The sequence below is a fragment of the Ranitomeya variabilis genome, chromosome 4, assembly GCF_051348905.1.
Source record: "Ranitomeya variabilis isolate aRanVar5 chromosome 4, aRanVar5.hap1, whole genome shotgun sequence".
Lineage (NCBI taxonomy): Eukaryota > Metazoa > Chordata > Amphibia > Anura > Dendrobatidae > Ranitomeya > Ranitomeya variabilis.
Genome location: NC_135235.1, coordinates 354485230 through 354505291, shown reverse-complemented (window position 1 = coordinate 354505291; position 20062 = coordinate 354485230). Strand labels below are relative to the sequence as shown.

At 37.8% G+C, this 20062-nt stretch overlaps 1 protein-coding gene across 5 annotated transcripts in view; it reads left to right on the top strand.

The window, feature by feature from the left end:
• The window catches only part of LOC143764762 (C-Jun-amino-terminal kinase-interacting protein 4-like), a 951487-nt gene that overhangs the window by 913759 nt on the left and 17666 nt on the right, over nucleotides 1–20062 (top strand). For all 5 annotated transcript variants that reach the window (XM_077250696.1, XM_077250698.1, XM_077250699.1 and 2 more), the window contains one exon: nucleotides 7279–7416. In XM_077250696.1, the coding sequence (XP_077106811.1) occupies nucleotides 7279–7416 (138 nt within the window). The remainder of the gene's footprint in view (nucleotides 1–7278; nucleotides 7417–20062) is intronic.

The window sequence follows — 20062 nt, the reverse complement described above, 5'->3', positions numbered from 1 at the left end:
CGGCCTCATCCCCAACCATAACAAATGGCATCGGTGGTCCTTGAGTGTTGGGAAGAGGTTGTGGCGGGGGAAAATTGAAATTTTTGCCATACACACGGCGGCCCATATCCGAGTTCTTGAAAGTCTGGGAATCGTTGCCACGGCCAAAAGCTCCAATGTCCACGGCGATGAAGCGTCAGTTCGCATCGGCTATTGCCATGAGCACAAAAGAAAAATATTTTTTGTAATTGAAGTACTCCGATCCTGTTCTGGCTGGTTTGATAATGTGAATGTGCTTTCCATCCACCGCTCCTAAACAGTTGGGGAAATCACACACACTCCAGAATTTCTCCGCAATTTCTAGCCACATATCCAAGGTGGGTAGGGGTATAAACTCATCCCGGAGTACATTACACAAAGCCCGGCAGGTGTCCACAACTATTCCGGACAGGGTGGATATTCCAAGCCGGTATTGGAAGTGGAGGGATGATAAACTCTCTCCGGTGGCCAGAAATCTGTAAGAAAAACAAACACAAAAACCATTACAATCTATTCTTTTTATGGTGTGGTTACGCTAAAGAAAGAAAGGAAAATACTCAAACAATACATGTCAGAAAACAGTAAATTTGGACTATCATTGGTTTAGATTTGGAACGTACCTTAATGTAACCAGCAGACGTTCCTCGGATGGAATCGCTTTACGGAGCTGGGTGTCCTGTCGCCGTATGGCTCCTTAGACACGAGACAGCAAATCCAGGAATGAGTCTTGCGACATTCGTGTGTATTCCTGGAATTTCTCCGGGTTGGCATTAAGCTCGGCATAGAGCGTGTGGTAGGCTCCACGGCTCTCACGTAGTTCGATAATGGGGGTGCCCCCAAAAACGCCTACGTTGTCTCCTTCTCCATCTTTGGCGATTTCTGTCTTGCTCCCAAGCGAAAGCACAGGCAAGAAACAGCTTGAAGCTGAAATCCAGGTTGAAATAAAAGCTCTCCATGCAAAGATCCATCATGACATAGGATACAGTAGCAAACTGTTAAAATTTCAGTAGCCCTAGGGTCTATATATAGAGATCCCATAATACACGCCCTCTGTAGTCCCATTGGCGGTGTCTGGTTATCTTGATTTTTCTCTTGCGAAATTTCTCATCATGCACACCAAAAACGCAAAAGCAGGAAAAAAACGCATGTAAACGCGTACAAACACGGCGTTTTTTTAACCGCATGCGTCAGCGCATGCGTAAAAAAAACGCCGCGTTTGTACACGTTTACATGTTTTTTTGTCCACCACTTGCGGATGCGTTTTAAACGCAAATGTGAAACTAGCCTTAATGAGCCTTGCCTCATGACTTAGGATGAAAGCCAAACCAGATACTCAATTTGCAGACATAGTGTTTCGGGGTACTTCATCTCGTCAGTGCAAAGTGTGAGTTGTATATTTTGCAAACATTAAGTAACATGTTTATTTTTTCATTATTCTCCTTTTGACTCTTTTGCTCATACAATATTGTAGACAAAAACTATATAGAAGTACCAACTTGGATACCTGATGGTTGAACACATCATGCCCATGCTTATCATTCTGTCAAATGGAGAATTAAGGTGAATCGGAATGAAGCTAGATGGAATGAAGAAAAAGGAGGCAGAGAATAGTTAGGAGCATATAATCAAGTAACTTTCATATACACTAAAAAGACAAAATTAATTGGATAGCTACACATTAAAACCTATAAGACCATTTAGGACCTAGTTGCTTCCTCCTTTGCAGCTAAATCATTGTTTCAGCCAATATGCAAATTGCCTCTTCTGAGAAAAAGAGGACTTATCTCTATAGCGCCACCTCAGCCAAGGCTTTTTATGAGTTTTTGGAGTGTGTCTTTTGGAACCTACAGCAGTTTTACAGGGAATCTGTCAGCAAGTTTTTGCTACATCATCTGAGAACAACGTAATGTAGGGAAAGAGACCCTGAATCACGGGGTTATTGCAACAGAGCGGAGCCAGAATACAGCTGCCTCTGATAGTTCCTACTCCTGCGCTGAAAACAAGCACTTCACCTTCTTTTTAAATGGTGTTTATTTATTTTGGCAGAACAGGGGTTAATCGGCCATGTTGGGAGCTCTGGGAGTCTGAGCTCCGTTAACCATTCCTATCCCTTATATAATTTGGGTCCTGTTTGAAACACATCATCAGAGCTATCTTATGCTGCATTGCTTGGAGGAGAGGTGTTTGGTGCTTATTATGAGAAGGACTTTGGGGGAGTTGTCTGTGACTGTTGTGTGAGTTTGTAAGTGTGATAATTCCCTTCCTTCCTCTTATTTTGGTTTTTCTCCATCTTCGACTTCCCAGTGCATTCCTCTGTTATATATGACTGAATATTTGTATGCCTGGTATTTTCAGTTACCCCTTGTTCATATTGCCTTATTCGTCGGGTTGGTGTATTGCGGTGCACAACTGTTCCCCTCTTCCCTAGGTGGGGGAAGGGAACAGACGGAGGACTTATTCAGAAGATAAGGCAAGGGTGGAGGCTCAGGCATCTTTGTAAGTGTGATAATTCCCTTCCTTCCTCTTATTTTGGTTTTTCTCCATCTTCGACTTCCCAGTGCATTCCTCTGTTATATATGACTGAATATTTGTATGCCTGGTATTTTCAGTTACCCCTTGTTCATATTGCCTTATTCGTCGGGTTGGTGTATTGCGGTGCACAACTGTTCCCCTCTTCCCTAGGTGGGGAAGTGAACAGACGGAGGACTTATTCAGAAGATAAGGCAAGGGTGGAGGCTCAGGCATCTTCACCTTCAGATGTATCCCGGGGAATAGGGCAAGCTAGGGCGCCCTCTAGTGTTGGGAACAGGGAAGGAACCCCTAGTCCCGGGTCACCTGCGGGTCAGCTGAGTAGTAACACAATCAGAGTTCTTACATGTAGCATGAAGCAGAGCTCAGAAAGCTAACCCTGCCCACACCAGGCTCTCTATGTACATAGTCTGTTGACAGTGAGCTGCTTATTACTGGAGCGGTGGAATCGGTGTAGCAGGAGTGGGAGACCTAGTCCAGCAGTTATTATGTCCTGGTGATAAAACCTTCATTGTGAGTAAACAGCAGCACACAGCTTGATAAGTGATACATAGCTGAATTTAGTATTTTAACCATATCACGCTGTCTCAGAGTGCATAGCTAAATCTGCTGACAGATTCCATTTAATGACATCCAGTTCTAAATCCACAGGAAACAATGCAGCGATGATTTCTACTTTGCAGCTAAAACACCTCTTTTGTTTTGATTTTCTACTATAGTTTTAACTGTGTGAGAATTTTTTCCCATTTATCCAGAAGAAATGACATGATAGCTGATAAAGATTATCTTATCACAAGGGGGCATTCTCTTTGTCTGGATGAGAGAAGGTATTTGCACCAACATAGAAGAGGATTCTTTTCTGTTAGGGCAGTGAGAATCTGTAATTCCTTGCCTGAGGAGGTGGTGATGGCGAACTCAGTCGAGGGGTTCAAGAGAGGCCTGGATGTCTTCCTGGAGCGTAACAATATTGTATCCTACAGTTCTTAGGTTCTTTAGAAGGACGTAGATCTGGGGATTTTTTCTGACAGAATATAGGCTGAACTGGATGGACAGATGTCTTTTTTCAGCCTTGCTAACTATGTTACTGTGTTATTATGCTTTGTGTCAACTCGAAAGTGGCCCCACACTGGACTGTCTACTCAGAATTACGCCAAATGTTTTAACACCAAGTCTGCTGAGAAATACATCCCCCAAAAATAGTTTTTAACAGATTAATTTCTGATCCATTTCAGAGGTAGAAATACTAACGAGACCTGACCAGTATATGGCCAAGGTATAGAATTAAGATGTAAAAGTTGAGCAATCAGGTCCACCTGCAGATTTAAGATTTGGACACCTAGATTGATGAAACCACTCCCTTAGTTGCAGTGTTCTACGACTGTTCTCTGTATACCAGCAAATCAATGTTTAAGCGCCATTCACAAAAATATTGTTCGGCAAGTATAAAGACAAGAGAAATGTCCATTTATTTACCACAATAAAATGCACTCCTGAAATGCAATGCACCCCGTCCTTTTACAAGGGGAAACTGCTTTGACTCCACTCCACATTGCCTCCAATTAACCCCTTCCTAACATATGACGTACCTGTACATCATATCTTGCAAGTACTTGCTGCAAAAAGATAAGCCGGTATGTCATTTCGATCATGAGGGCATAAAGCTGTGCCTGCAAAATTGCCACAGAGAGATCAGCTTGTGTGATAGCCGAGCTCCGCAATGCCCACACCATTCCTGACTGTTTGACCCTATAAATGCTATGATCGATGGCTATTGCAGCATTTAAAAGATTAGGAGAAGGAGGAGGGCTCCGTCTCCTACCCAATCAGCACCCTCGTGATGTAATCATGGGGTCACGATCGTTGCCATGACAGGAGGTCTAGTAATAACCTCCTGGACTGTCCACTACTGTGCCCTGTAAGGCGATGGCACAAGCATGGTCTAAATTGCATTATATAAGTGATCAGCGTAATAACAGTTGAAGTCCCATAGAGGGACGAAGTAAAAAAAAAACAAAAAAAACTCAAAATATATATATATATATATATATATATATATATATATATATATATATATATATATATATATATATGTAAAATGCAAAGAACGGAAAAAATATGCCAATAAATATTTTTTTAAAAGTACACATATTTGATATTGCCACGTCTGGAACAACCCGTTCTATAACATTGTCACACAATTTAACCCTACAGTAAACAACGTAAAAAAAATTAAAAAAAACATAGCAAAAACTATATATTTTCACCATAAATGAAATAAAATGTTATCAAAAAGTTGTATGTACATAAAACTGTTTTTGTGTAAAAGCAGCAAAACATTAAAAAATTATATAAATGTGGTATCATTGTACTGACACGAAGAATAAAGCGGTCTGATCACTTTTACCATATACTGAACATAATGTTTTGGTTCATTTTCATTTTGCCTCCCAAAAAGAAGAATAGAAAGTGATAAAAAAATAGTATGTGCCCAAAAGTGGTACGAATATAAACAACAACTCATCCTGCAAAAAGCTAGCCCTCACATGATGATCAGCAGAAAAAGAATAAAACTGTAGCCTTCAAAATATGGTGACGCAAAATAACTTTGTCTTGTAGAAAAGCGTTTTTAGTCTGATGGCAGCCAAGCATAAATAAATAAATATATATATACATATATACAAAGAATTATATACAGTACAAAGAATAAATCAATGTCATCACTTATACCACACAGTAAATGACGTACAGTATAACTAAATATAACCAGTTCCTCTTCTTCTGATGAGTTGTTCTTTCTGCCTCCCAGAGATCGCAGTAAGGCTCGGCTCATATTTATCCTGCGCTCTATGCTGAATGCTTACACCAGGGTTCCCGTGTAAATCTCTGAAAGATGTGATTCAGACAAAATTCCAGATGAAAAAGTCTCTGTAATGAGACAGTCATTTTGAACTCATGCCTGGCCTGTGATCCACTGGTATCCATTCCTTTTGCACATCTTTTTAGGCGTGCTTAAATGCGCGGTTAACCACTGACACCGCTGAACAGAGTCCAGAGTAACCCTGTTGCCTCCTTAGTGAATGGATCCTTCTGGGTTTTTTCTGAATCACTTATTTTGAAGATGTAGGTGGAAACCCTGATGTACGTGCTCAGCATAGAGCACAGGATAAATGTTAACTGTTCTTCAAACCTCTCACCCACAAAGAAATCTAACTAAATTTGTGCTCCCATATCTAAATGCCCCACAATGTGCCTAAACCACATTAAGCATCCACATGTTTTGCATTCCTGTAATGATGAGAGCCCATTTAATTTATAGACTGCGTGTCTCCAGAAGTAAGAGCTGGACACAATTTACTAGGCACTACAATGGCAGATTTCCAATTTTCGCTAAACATCCATTGCTGACTCATGGAGTAAAAATCGTTACTGCTCCTGTAGATAAATTCCTAGTGGGTTGTAATGTCTAAAATGGGTCAGTTGAGGAGCGTATTCTGCTGTTCTCGCACTTGGGGTACTGTATATAAAGTCCACAAACTATTCTACAATAATTTGTTCTCCAAGAGTCGAATAGTGCTCCTTCCCTCCAGAGTCTCGCCGTGTGGCTAAGCAGTACTGTATAGCTACAAATGGGATATTTCCACATTAAGCAGAAATTTTGTGACACATTTTGGTGCCACTTGGCCTCAGATTTTTCATTTTCACATGTGGAAATTTGTAAAAAAGAAAGCAACATTTTTCTGGTAAAGATTTATTTTTTCACCTTACAGTGGTATTAAATTCTGTGGCATAGCTGTCAATATGATCACTGCACTCTTAGATGAATTCATTGAGAGGTGTAGTTTGTACAATGGGGTCACGTATGGTGGTGTTCTGCTGTTCTGGCACCTTAGGGGCTCTGCCAATGTGAAATGTCACCTGCTAACATTCCAACAAAATGTGCGCTACAATATGGGGTCCCTTCGCTTCTGAGCTTTGCACTGTGCCTCAAAAGTAGTTTTCGACCACATATGAGGTATCTGTGTAGTCAGTAGAAAATGAAAGGTACAATTTGTTGTGCAATTCCTCCTACTACACCTTATGAAAATAACAAAAACTTGGGGCCAAAGCAACAAATTTAAATCTTTATGATGTGTTTTCACTTTTTAACCCTGTCAAAAAAGATTGTGGGGATGGGAAAATTAGAAAACTGCATAATGATTCTGGAGCACAATTGGGAATAACATATTGGGTTAATATGGAATTCACATGACATTTCAGTGCCCATCTATTCATATTAATGTCAGAAGTACATCTCTTTAGATTGTGGGTGCATTTTCTTCTTTTACCCCTCTTTGAGAGTAAAATATTTTTGGGCTAAAACAAATGTTTCATCTGTTACACAAAATGTTTAAGGGGTGTAGATTAAGCAAAGTTTTTTGAGTGGGATGTTTCTGATGTATTTTCACCCTACTGTCACGTCAAACTGGAAATGATGCATAAGAAACATTCCAATAAAAGAAGGCCCCAAAATTCACGAAGTTGTGTAATTCTAGTAGTTCTAGTAGCCTGTATTTGAGTCAAGTTACACATGTTAGCCACATGTAGGACACTTCTAAGGATCAGGGTAATATTGAGTTGCGTTTCTTCCATGTTACAGAGAAGCATTGATTAAAAATAAATCTTAAAGAAAAGTGTAATTTTTAATCTTCATATCCAGATTGCCATTTTATAATGAATATGATATACTTGCAGGAACAAATGAACAGTCCGGAGAAGTAAAAGAAAACAAAGATATCTTAAATCAAGGAGGTCCCTTTTGTTCCATGGAGTATGCACAAATCTCATTTCATGGACACAGAGACTCTGTTAAATTTTTTGCATGTGTACCAGGTAAGAGTCCATTTCCTATTTAACATGAATTATTTAAAATGTACAATATATGGAAAGCATAGAAATACATAGCACATGGTAGGAAACGTTAATAAAACACACAAAGGTCCATAAAATCACATTTATTATCCTGTCGTATTAATTCAGAAGCTGGCAAATGACCCTATGAGGTGGATAGCAATTGCCCCATAATAGGGGAAAAAATCCTTCCTGACTCCTAAGAAACCAACATCCCATTTTCTGAAATCTTTCTCCCAAACTTGTTATATTTTTGAAGAGAAAGAATTGAGGGCTTTTTTTAAAAATTTTTAATGAATCCACATTTTAAGGCAGAGTTCAATTGTCTTTTACACTAAAGATGTATAATAGTAGAACCAAGGAAGGAAAATCCGAATAAAGGGCAGGAAGAAAAGTACCAAGTTAAACACCATAAAACACCTTTATTGAGACAAATGGTGAGAAGGTGTCACTAAAATAGGACCAGAGAAGAGCACCACATGCGCCGCTCGGGGGAACCTGAATGTCTCCAGGTGTTATAGTTTAGATTTATTTATCTTTTTATTTTTTATCTTTTTTGATTACCATTCAACCCACACTTGATCCATACTCACTAGCCCTTTGCTGATGATTTCCATCTTCACAATATTATATTATATACAATAATATATTTAGTGTCCAACCCTTACTTCCGATGCTTGGATTTTACATGTTCCATATTGTTTAAATCGCCCATACAATATCACTGGACACACTCGCCCGCTAGTGTCCCAGCTGTCGGCTGTCCCTTGTGTCTCCATGTGCTGACGCGCCAGATCACATGACTGCTCCGACGTCATCTATCATATGACTTCCGTTTCCTCCGAGCGGCTCTCATCTTCATTCCTATTCTATTGGCCCCAACAAACTATTTAAACCTCCTGGTTCAGTTTGCACACAACCCCCTGACAAAGGACGAGGTCCGAAATGCGCGTCTGGGCGCATACTGTTTCCCAAATTGGCTGTTATTTTCAGAGTGTTGGTGCATTTATATGGTTATTCTACCATCTATACACGTGCTACGTATCTCAGCACATTGATCTCTATATACTGCTGTTACACATTTCCATGGCCTACGCTCTTTGCCTCTTTTATATTATTGCATTTTTTGACTACTGGTGTATAGTCTGAATGTATGATATTTACTTGCATTTTATTAATCCTTTTTGATATATGCTGTATGTATGTGCAGGTACATTTCCTGTATAATAGTGTTACCTTCTCACCATTTGTCTCAATAAAGGTGTTTTATTGTATTAATATTGGTACTTTTATTCCTGACCTTGGTTCATATTTTCCTTCCTTGGTTCTACTGCACTAAGGCATTGGTCTGCCATTCTTTTCCAGGCACACATATGTCACCACCACCATTGTCATCCCATGAAATATGATTAGATGATATATATATTGCTTTGGTCTAGTGTATTTTGACTTTTTAAAAGATGTATAATGTTGACATACTATCTTTCCTTTTTCTAAATATAGAGAATGTCTGTATTAATATAAAAATAAAGAAAGCTTAAGTTTAATAAGCTTTCTTAGTACTATTTCTTTGGTTATCTTGGTCCCCCTCTTCCTCTCCTGCTCTAGTTCAGCAATATCATGCTTAACCCCTTAATGACTGGGGATTGTTTAATTTTTGCACTTGTTCCTTCCTCCCCTTCTACCAAGAGGCATAGCTTTTTATTTTTCTTTCGACATGCCGGAATGTGGGGTTTTTTTCGCTTTTTTTTTAAGCTTGAATGACATCATTCATTTTACCAGACAATGTACTGAAAAAAAGTTAGTAAAAGCGATTATTTTTGACTCAGGACTAACATTTATTTCTGACTAGAGTTCTCTAGTTAATTTAATTTCTATACCCTTGTTTCCTCCCTATCCCCTCCCTTTCCACCCACCATAACCCATAGTAGTAGAGAATAAGGACTATTCGTCAAACTCAAATCTGACAGGTGCCCCGCCCCTATCAAAGTGTATCAAGAGGGTGTAACCCCTCCTCCCCTCCCTGTCAGCCAGCTGTCCCTCCTTGTCTGGCTGTCAGCTTTTGATACACTTTGATATAGTTTGATACAGTGCTTATTATCCCAGTATTTGTTTTATATTAGATTTTCATATGTAGTTGTTGTGTGACTGCATTCTGTAATCAGGGGGCAGTGTGTTTATTACCAATGGTATGTCGTGTTTCTTTTATAACAACAGCCTCACTATATGGGCACATTATCTCATTTACACAGAGCCCTTATCTATTCCTTACTTAACTACAAACAGCTGTAGCCCTGCAAGAGCTGCGAGATTAACACAAACAGTTGTTTGTGGCTTCTGTAATATCTCATTGCCACATCACTCTAACACTGGGCATTATATGAGAATTACACTATCATACAGCTAACATTACAGTCTGATACATACTTTAATAAATGCTTTTAAAACTCATACAATGACTGTCATTTTTCATAATATTGAGAATTATACTATCATGCAATGTTGAGAATTAGCTAACATTAACATTGCAGAGTGTCACTGTGGTTAGCTGGCCACATTGCTGTATCACCCTAACACTGGTCATTATCTGTACAGGGTGGGGCGTTATCACATTCTAGCTAGCTAAGTGAGTTGATTGAGTCTGATACTATAACTGCTGACAGTTGCTAAAATAGATTTTCTTTAACAGAAACTAGTGACCATTAACTAGATGCGTTTGATACAGTGCTTATTATCCCAGTATTTGTTTTATATTAGATTTTCATATGTAGTTGTTGTGTGACTGCATTCTGAAATCAGGGGGCAGTGTGTTTATTACCAATGGTATGTCGTGTTTCTTTTATAACAACAGCCTCACTATATGGGCACATTATCTCATTTACACAGAGCCCTTATCTATTCCTTACTTAACTACAAACAGCTGTAGCCCTGCAAGAGCTGCGAGATTAACACAAACAGTTGTTTGTGGCTTCTGTAATATCTCATTGCCACATCACTCTAACACTGGGCATTATATGAGAATTACACTATCACACAGCTAACTATCACTCTAACACTGGTCATTATCTGTACAGGGTGGGGCGTTATCACATTCTAGCTAGCTAATGAGTTGATTGAGTCTGATACTATAACTGCTGACAGTTGCTAAAATAGAGTTTCTGTAACAGAAACTAGTGACCATTAACTAGATGCTAGCAGATGTTAGCGAGCAGTGTGAAGCTGATAGACAAGAACATTTTTTATTAAATTGAGAATGTATTGCTGTAAAATAAATACAGCTCAAAGACATTTCAATACTATACATTAACTAAATGCTAGAGTTTCTGTAACAGAAACTAGTGACCATTAACTAGATGCTGGCAGATGTTAACCAGCAGTGTGAAGCTGATAGACAAGAACATTTTTGATTAAATTGATAAAGCGATAATGTCAGGTGTTGGACATGCATTTATCAGTCTTTCATACGTATCACTGTGTTGATCCTTTTCAGCTCATCACCTTGGCCTCGGTGTGTATGGCAATGTACCTGGTTTATAACACATTCTCACGGGTATATTATGTATATTTTGTGTTTTGCACCATTATTTGATACTGTAATTCTCATTTTATATGAGATTTATAACACATTCTCATTTTTATATGAGTTTTATAACACATTCTCACGGGGATATTATGTATATTTGTGTTTTGCATCATTATTTGATACTGTAATTCTCATTTTATATGAGATTTATAACACATTCTCACAGGTATATTATGTATATTTTGTGTTTTGCATCATTATTTGATACTGTAATTCTCATTTTATATGAGATTTATAACACATTCTCATTTTTATATGAGTTTTATAACACATTCTCACGGGTATATTATGTATATTTTGTGTTTGGCATCATTATCTGATACTGTAATTCTCATTTTATATGAGATTTATAACACATTCTCATTTTTATGAGATTTATAACACATTCTCACGGGGATATTATGTATATTTTGTGTTTTGCATCATTATTTGATACTGTAGTTCTCATTTTATATGAGATTTATAACACAATCTCACGGGGATATTATGTATATTTTGTGTTTTGCATCATTATTTGATACTGTAATTCTCATTTTATATGAGATTTATAACACATTCTCATTTTTATATGAGTTTTATAACACATTCTCACGGGTATATTATGTATATTTTGTGTTTGGCATCATTATCTGATACTGTAATTCTCATTTTATATGAGATTTATAACACATTCTCATTTTTATGAGATTTATAACACATTCTCACGGGGATATTATGTATATTTTGTGTTTTGCATCATTATTTGATACTGTAGTTCTCATTTTATATGAGATTTATAACACAATCTCACGGGGATATTATGTATATTTTGTGTTTTGCATCATTATTTGATACTGTAATTCTCATTTTATATGAGATTTATAACACATTCTCATTTTTATATGAGTTTTATAACACATTCTCACGGGGATATTATGTATATTTTGTGTTTTGCATCATTATTTGATACTGTAGTTCTCATTTTATATGAGATTTATAACACAATCTCACGGGGATATTATGTATATTTTGTGTTTTGCATCATTATTTGATACTGTAATTCTCACTTTATATGAGATTTATAACACATTCTCATTTTTATATGAGATTTATAACACAGCATTTTACGGGCATATTATGTTTATTCTGTGTTTTTTGCAGCATTATTTGTTTCAAATTTACAAATCTAAAATGGTCTGTATGTATATGCGCGCTGAAATTGCGGGGCGGCCTTTGATGATGATAAAAATGCTGTAAAACGTCTGAACGATCTACGACATTTCATTGTTAGTTAATTTTTCAACCAATAGCCAACCAAGCTTAGTCATGTGGACTTAGATTTACTTAAATTCACAGGTGGAGTGTATGTACACATGCATGATTTAGTTTAAAAGCATATAGTTCAGCGATAATGTCAGGAGTTGGACAGGCATTTATCAGTCTTTCATACGTATCACAGAAAGATTTTAGTTTGATCTGTGCGAGTTTGATATGGACGTACTGAGCAGACATGGCAATAAAGATTTTGATGTGTTAATCATTCCACACAGAGCTCCCCGTGTAAGATGAATGTTCAGCAACAGGCTGTTTTTTACTTATGTGGTGCCGCGACACTGAGCGTTTCTTTAGAGGTAGTACATTGTCAAAATCGCTGGAAGATCCTGCAAGAGCAGAATCTGCAGATTGTACAGCTTGACACCCGTATATTGAACGGAACTGTGGGTGAGCACATACCCTCGGAGAGCTGTTCAATTTCTCTGTTTTCAGAAGTAACTTGTGGGGTGCTGACTGTGCTATTGGCCTCCGGAGTTATACAGGGACTGGCGATCTGCGATGCAAATCGCTTTCTTGAAACATTCTTAGATTTTTGACGTGAAATCTTGGGGCTTGGATTCCCTGAGTGTTTGGGTGCCGCGTAGCTTTCCTCATGTTCTACAACACTGATGGTCGAAAGAGGCATTGTTCTCACAGACGCATTAGCTCTTTGTGGCTGATTCTGCGCAGATCCGTAATTACACCGCTGCAAATCTCGTGGTTGAAGATCCGGCGTATCTAAAAGAAAAGATGCAAGTGTCTGTTACTCGCAAAATTGGTGTAAAATTGGAAAAGCTACATGCCGACACTTATCTATGATCCTGCGTAATATTTGAAAACTTACCGGCGACAGTTATCCATGAAATCATTGTAACCATATCTGCATAAATACAGTATAGAGCAGACCAGATATATACTTACAAGCATGAACCGGGAATTGCACCTCCGCAGCTCCTGGTTTAATGGACCGCACATTGTTCAAACTCGTCGAGACGGGGATATTCTCTTTTTCAAATTGAATTTTTCTGACAGCTAGTTTCGCAGGTGTAAATAAAATATAACTATTAGTTAACACATGTATTTCAAGTGAATCGTTGCCTTTTCTTTTCTTGAGACACCTGCTTAACGAATTTCCACGGCTTTTAGGCGCTGCTGGTAGCGGCAAAATTACAGTGTTCTTGACATCTATGATCTCGACGTCTGAATCCAGATTGTCACATGGTTCTGGAACACACCAGTTTTCCGGCATATAGACCGATGGATACGTGTCAGTATCTGTATGAGAAATTGCACTTCGTTCGTGTTTACATATATATATTATCTATGTTAATTCCACACCACAGACAAACACATTTTATACAGTAAAACTATATTATACAGCACAACTAAATATGCACCTACTGTATAAATATGACTATGTTAAACAAAACATGTAATAAGATTTATACACGGTTAAATACCTCAAGCGATGAATACGGTATTTAGGATGTATTAACAGCTAGCTATTAACTATTGTATTACACAAATTATGTCATAATAAATATACGGTTAAATTAATAAAACAAATACAACATAAACATGGGTTATACCGTAAAACTATATTATACCGTATCAGCTGCTTTAATCCTTTATATGTAAACATGAACTAAGTGCAATTTCTCATACAGATACTGACACGTATCCATCGGTCTATATGCCGGAAAACTGGTGTGTTGCAGAACCATGTGACAATCTGGATTCAGACATCGAGATCATAGATGTCAAGAACACTGTAATTTCGCTGCTACCCGCAGCGCCTAATAGCCGTGGAAATTTGTTAAGCAGGTGTCTCAAGAAAAGAAAAGGTAACGATTCACTTGAAATACATACGGTTCTCACTTTTGTGTAGAAAATCACTTCTGTGTTAACTAATAGTTATATTTTATTTACACCTGCGAAACTAGCTGTCAGAAAAATTCAATTTGAAAAAGAGAATATCCCCGTCTCGACGAGTTTGAACAATGCGCGGTCCCAAACACTCAGGGAATCCAAGCCCCAAGATTTCACGTCAAAAATCTAAGAATGTTTCAAGAAAGCGATTTGCATCGCAGATCGCCAGTCCCTGTATAACTCCTGAGGCCAATAGCACAGTCAGCACCCCACAAGTTACTTCTGAAAACAGAGAAATTGAACAGCTCTCTGAGGGTATGTGCTCACCCACAGTCCCATTCAATATACGGGTGTGTCAAGCTGTACAATCTGCAGATTCTGCTCTTGCAGGATCTTCCAGCGATTTTGACAATGTACTACCTCTAAAGAAACGCTCAGTGTCGCGGCGCCTCGTAAGTAAAAAACAGCCTGTTGCTGACCATTCATCTTACACGGGGAGCCCTGTGTGGAATGATGAACACATCAAAATCTTTATTGCCATGTCTGCTCAGTACGTCCATATCAAACTCGCACAGATCAAACTAAAATCTTTCTGTGATACGTATGAAAGACTGATAAATGCCTGTCCAACTCCTGACATTATCGCTGAACTATATGCTTTTAAACTAAATCATGCATGTGTACATACACTCCACCTGTGAATTTAAGTAAATCTAAGTCCACATGACTAAGCTTGGTTGGCTATTGGTTGAAAAATTAACTAATAATGAAATGTCGTAGATCGTTCAGACGTTTTACAGCATTTTTATCATCATCAAAGGCCGCCCCGCAATTTCAACGCGCATATACATACAGACCATTTTAGATTTGTAAATTTGAAACAAATAATTCTGCAAAAAACACAGAATAAACATAATATGCCCGTAAGATGCTGTGTTATAAATCTCATATAAAAATGAGAATGTGTTATAAATCTCATATAAAATGAGAATTACAGTATCAAATAATGATGCAAAACACAAAATATACATAATATCCCCGTGAGAATGTGTTATAAATCTCATATAAAAATGAGAATGTGTTATAAATCTCATATAAAATGAGAATTACAGTATCAAGTAATGATGCAAAACACAAAATATACATAATATCCCCGTGAGAATGTGTTATAAAACTCATATAAAAATGAGAATGTGTTATAAATCTCATATAAAATGAGAATTACAGTATCAAATAATGATGCAAAACACAAAATATACATAATATACCCGTGAAAATGTGTTATAAAACTCATATAAAAATGAGAATGTGTTATAAATCTCATATAAAATTAGAATTACAGTATCAAATAATGATGCAAAACACAAAATATACATAATATACCCATGAGAATGTGTTATAAATCTCATATAAATATGAGAATGTGTTATAAATCTCATAAAATGAGAATTACAGTATCAAATAATGATGCAAAACACAAATATACATAATATCCCCGTGAGATTGTGTTATAAAACTCATATAAAAATGAGAATGTGTTATAAATCTCATATAAAATGAGAATTACAGTATCAGACAATGATGCAAAACACAAAATATACATAATATACCCGTGAGAATGTGTTATAAATCTCATATAAAAATTAGAATGTGTTATAAATCTCATATAAAATGAGAATTACAGTATCAAATAATGGTGCAAAACACAAAATATACATAATATACCCGTGAGAATGTGTTATAAACCAGGTACATTGCCATACACACCGAGACCAAGGTGATGAGCTGAAAAGGATCAACACAGTGATACGTATGAAAGACTGATAAATGCATGTCCAACACCTGACATTATCGCTTTATCAATTTAATAAAAAATGTTCTTGTCTATCAGCTTCACACTGCTCGCTTACATCTGCTAGCATCTAGTTAATGGTCACTAGTTTCTGTTACAGAAACTCTATTTTAGCAACTGTCAGCAGTTATAGTATCAGACTCAATCAACTCATTAGCTAGCTAGAATGTGATAACGCCCCACCCTGTACAGATAATGACCAGTGTTAGAGTGATAGTTAGCTGTATGGTAGTGTAATTCTCATATAATGCCCAGTGTTAGAGTGATGTGGCAATGAGATATTACAGACGCCACAAACAACTGTTTGTGTTAATCTCGCAGCTCTTGCAGGGCTACAGCTGTTTGTAGTTAAGTAAGGAATAAATAAGGGCTCTGTGTACATGAGATAATGTGCCCATATAGTGAGGCTGTTGTTATAAAAGAAACACGACATACCATTGGTAATAAACACACTGCCCCCTGATTACAGAATGCAGTCACACAACAACTACATATGAAAATCTAATATAAAACTAATACTGGGATAATAAGCACTGTATCAAACTATATCAAAGTGTATCAAAAGCTGACAGCCAGACAAGGAGGGACAGCTGGCTGACAGGGAGGGGAGGAGGGGTTACACCCTTTTGATACACTTTGATAGGGGCGGGGCACCTGTCAGATTTGAGTTTGACGAATGGTCCCTATTCTCTACTACTCCCCATACCTCCCCATTATATTACATAAAAACCACTTACTAAGTATGATGATGTTTTTTTTACTTATCAAAATGTTAATAAAAAACATTTTGGAAAAGAAAAAATAAATTCAGCCATAGTTTTTAAAGTTTTGTTTTGACAGTGTTCATTTCATGGTAAAAATGACTTGGTAATCTGATTCTCCAGGTCTGAACAATTGCAACAATATCGTACTTACAAAGATTTTTTTGTTGTTTTTTAAACCATAGTAAAAAGCTTGAAAAAAATAAATATTTGTTTATCTCCATTTTCCAAAACCTGTAACTTTTTTTGTCACTGGAGCTATTTGAAGGCTTCATTTTTTGTGCTGAGTTGCCAGTTTTAGAGATACTGCTTAGGGATAGATTTCTTCTATGTATGCTGTTTGAAAAATAGTGATTCTGATGTTACATCTTTTTTTTCTTTACTTTGTTTACTGTATGGGTTAATTTTTTTTATATTTTATTAGATATAACAAATCACAACTAACCCATATAATTTTTATTTGCATCCCTCCCTATATGGCACAGGGAAAAGTGTATAACCAACAAAGTGAAAAATGTGCCAAGGAACAGAGTAAATCACATGTTTTTAGTAAAGCACCAATTTTATTCAATGATTTTCTTTAAAATTGAAATAACATACTATATATTTATTTAGAGCAAACGGCCTAGTGGCAGGTACAGACCACAAAGAAATTTGGTGGATAAGCTCATCAAGTCAAATGTGTATATACATATCAACAAAACTTTTAAACATAAATAATGGTTCAAAAATGAAAAAGTTATATATTAGTTGACATAATTAATTGCTGAGTGTACTTAGCAATAATTGTGATAACAAATAGGTAGTAAAGAGGTGCATGTTGGGAATGTATCCAATATGCAGATAGCAAAGAAGCCGAAATAGCAGGGATTAGCTCACCCACCAAGGACTCAAAATGTGTTTCAGAGGCTTAGCTAGGGTTTTGGTTCTGGGGGGAAATTTCTGAGTGGGCCCTTAATCAGGTAACCTTGATTAAAACTGGATGACACACCCTAATAGTGGATGTAGGAGAACCTCAGCAGATGACCACGCTGTTGATGAAAATAATCTCTATATAAAGACCAATATTGATGTTACTGCCATATGGTCAGTGGTAAATACAAGTCCTACAGAACTTATAAGGAATCACAGCACAGTTACAGATAATGACTTACAGCTGACATACTTTCTGATGAAGTCTTTCACTTTTCCTGTCTTTTCCATCTGGCCCAGACCGACATGACAACTTCTTCCACCCAGTACTCTGCTGCAGAGAATACAACAAAGGCACATTTCATGTCTCATATTTTCAGCACTGTCCCCAATGGGCTATTCTCAACCTGCACAAACTCCTCTTCCTGCTGATACCCCAATGCTGAGCCGCTGCTGCCATATGTGTCCCTATTACTGCACCTACTGTGTGGTTCTCTGTGCCCTCTAAATTCTAAAGCAACCCTCAGGCTATGTGCACACATTCAGGATTTTTCGCGTTTTTTTCGCTATAAAAACATGATAAAAATGCATAAAAAAGCATACATATGCATCCTATCATTTAGAATGCATTCCGCAATTTTTGTGCACATGATGCGTTTTTTTCTGCGAAAAAAACGCATCGCGGTAAAAAAAAGCAGCTTTCGTGTTTTTCCCACTATTTAATGCATTGGGAAAGCTCCGGAAAAAAAACGTGAAAAATCCGCAAAAAAAAAGTTTGCAAAACGCAGGAAATTTCTGCAGGAAATCCTGAACGTGTGCACATACCCTCTAGAATATAGTAATGCTGAGCACAAGTGCCCTAGAAAACAGTGCCCACACTTTGCCCCTAAAAAGTAACAATGCCCTGTGTGTGCCCCTTTGACAGAGTCCCCCTATAACAATAAGTGCCCACTTTACATTTAATAATGTCCTGAGTCTCCCCCCCTGTACAGCTCCCCTATACACAGTATGATGCTCTCTTATACACAGTCTAATGCTTTACATGTGAGGAGGGGTATTCATAATAAAAACAAGTACAATAATCTTAAACGATACAAGTCACGACTGGTGCAATAGGAGAAAAGACCCTGCCCACAAGGGCTCACAATCTACAAGGGATGGATGAGGATACAATAGTTTAGGGTAGAGCTGGTCGTGCAGCGGTTTGGTCGATCGGTGGTTACTGTATATATACTGACCCAATAATATCCCCCAAACTATTTCATGGCCCCAACACTGTATGATGGCCCCCTAGATAGCCTCCATATAGCATAATACACCAGATATTCCGCAATAAAGTATAAAGCACTCCCCATAGTCCTCAAGGTAGTATAATGTACTCCCCATAGGAAGACTCTATGTAAAATGCATTCCCCATAGGTCTCCTGTTATGACCTGGTGGTTAAGGAGCAACACTGATATGACCTGGTGGTTAAAGAGCAACATGGGACGAGCTCTGAGGAGGTGGTATCTTTACTGACCGCAGTTCCTAATCCTAACACCAACACTAGCCGTAGCCGTGGGATGTTCCTGTCACTCCCTAGACACCTCGTCACAGCCTGAGAACTAACTACCCCTAAAGATGGAAAACAGAAAGCTATCTTGCCTCAGAGAAAACCCCCAAAGGAAAGATAGCCCCCCACAAATATTGACTGTGAGTGGAGAGGGAAATGACATACACAGAAATGAAAACAGAATTTAGCAAAGGAGGCCAATACTAAACTAGATAGACAGAATAGGAAAGGTTACTGTGCGGTCAGTATTAAAAACTAAAAATCCACGCAGAGTTTACAAAAAAGATCTCCACACCGACTCACGGTGTGGAGAGGCAAATATGCTTCCCCAGAGCTTCCAGCTAGCCTGAAAATATCATGATGACAAGCTGGACAAAAAGAAACATAACATGAGCAGAGCAATTAAGTCCACAGCAAATGGACAACCAAAGAACTAGCAAAAACTTATCTTTTGCTGAAATGGACAGGCCATAGGAGAAATCCAAGAAGAGATCTGAATCCAACCCAGAAAACATTGACAGCTGGCATGAACTGAAGACCAGAGCCAGGTTAAATAGCAAAGCCAGGAGCGACGATTAGTGAAAGCAGCTGCTACAGCTAAACTCAAGGAGCAGCAGTTCCACTTGAAACCACCAGAGGGAGCCCAAGGGCAGAACTTACAAAAGTACCATTCACAACCACAAGAGGGGGCCCAAGAACGGAATTCACAACAGTCTCCATATAGTATAATGCACTCCCCATAGGCCTCCATATAGTATAATGCACCCCCATAGGCAGACTCTATAGTATAATGTAACCCCATAGG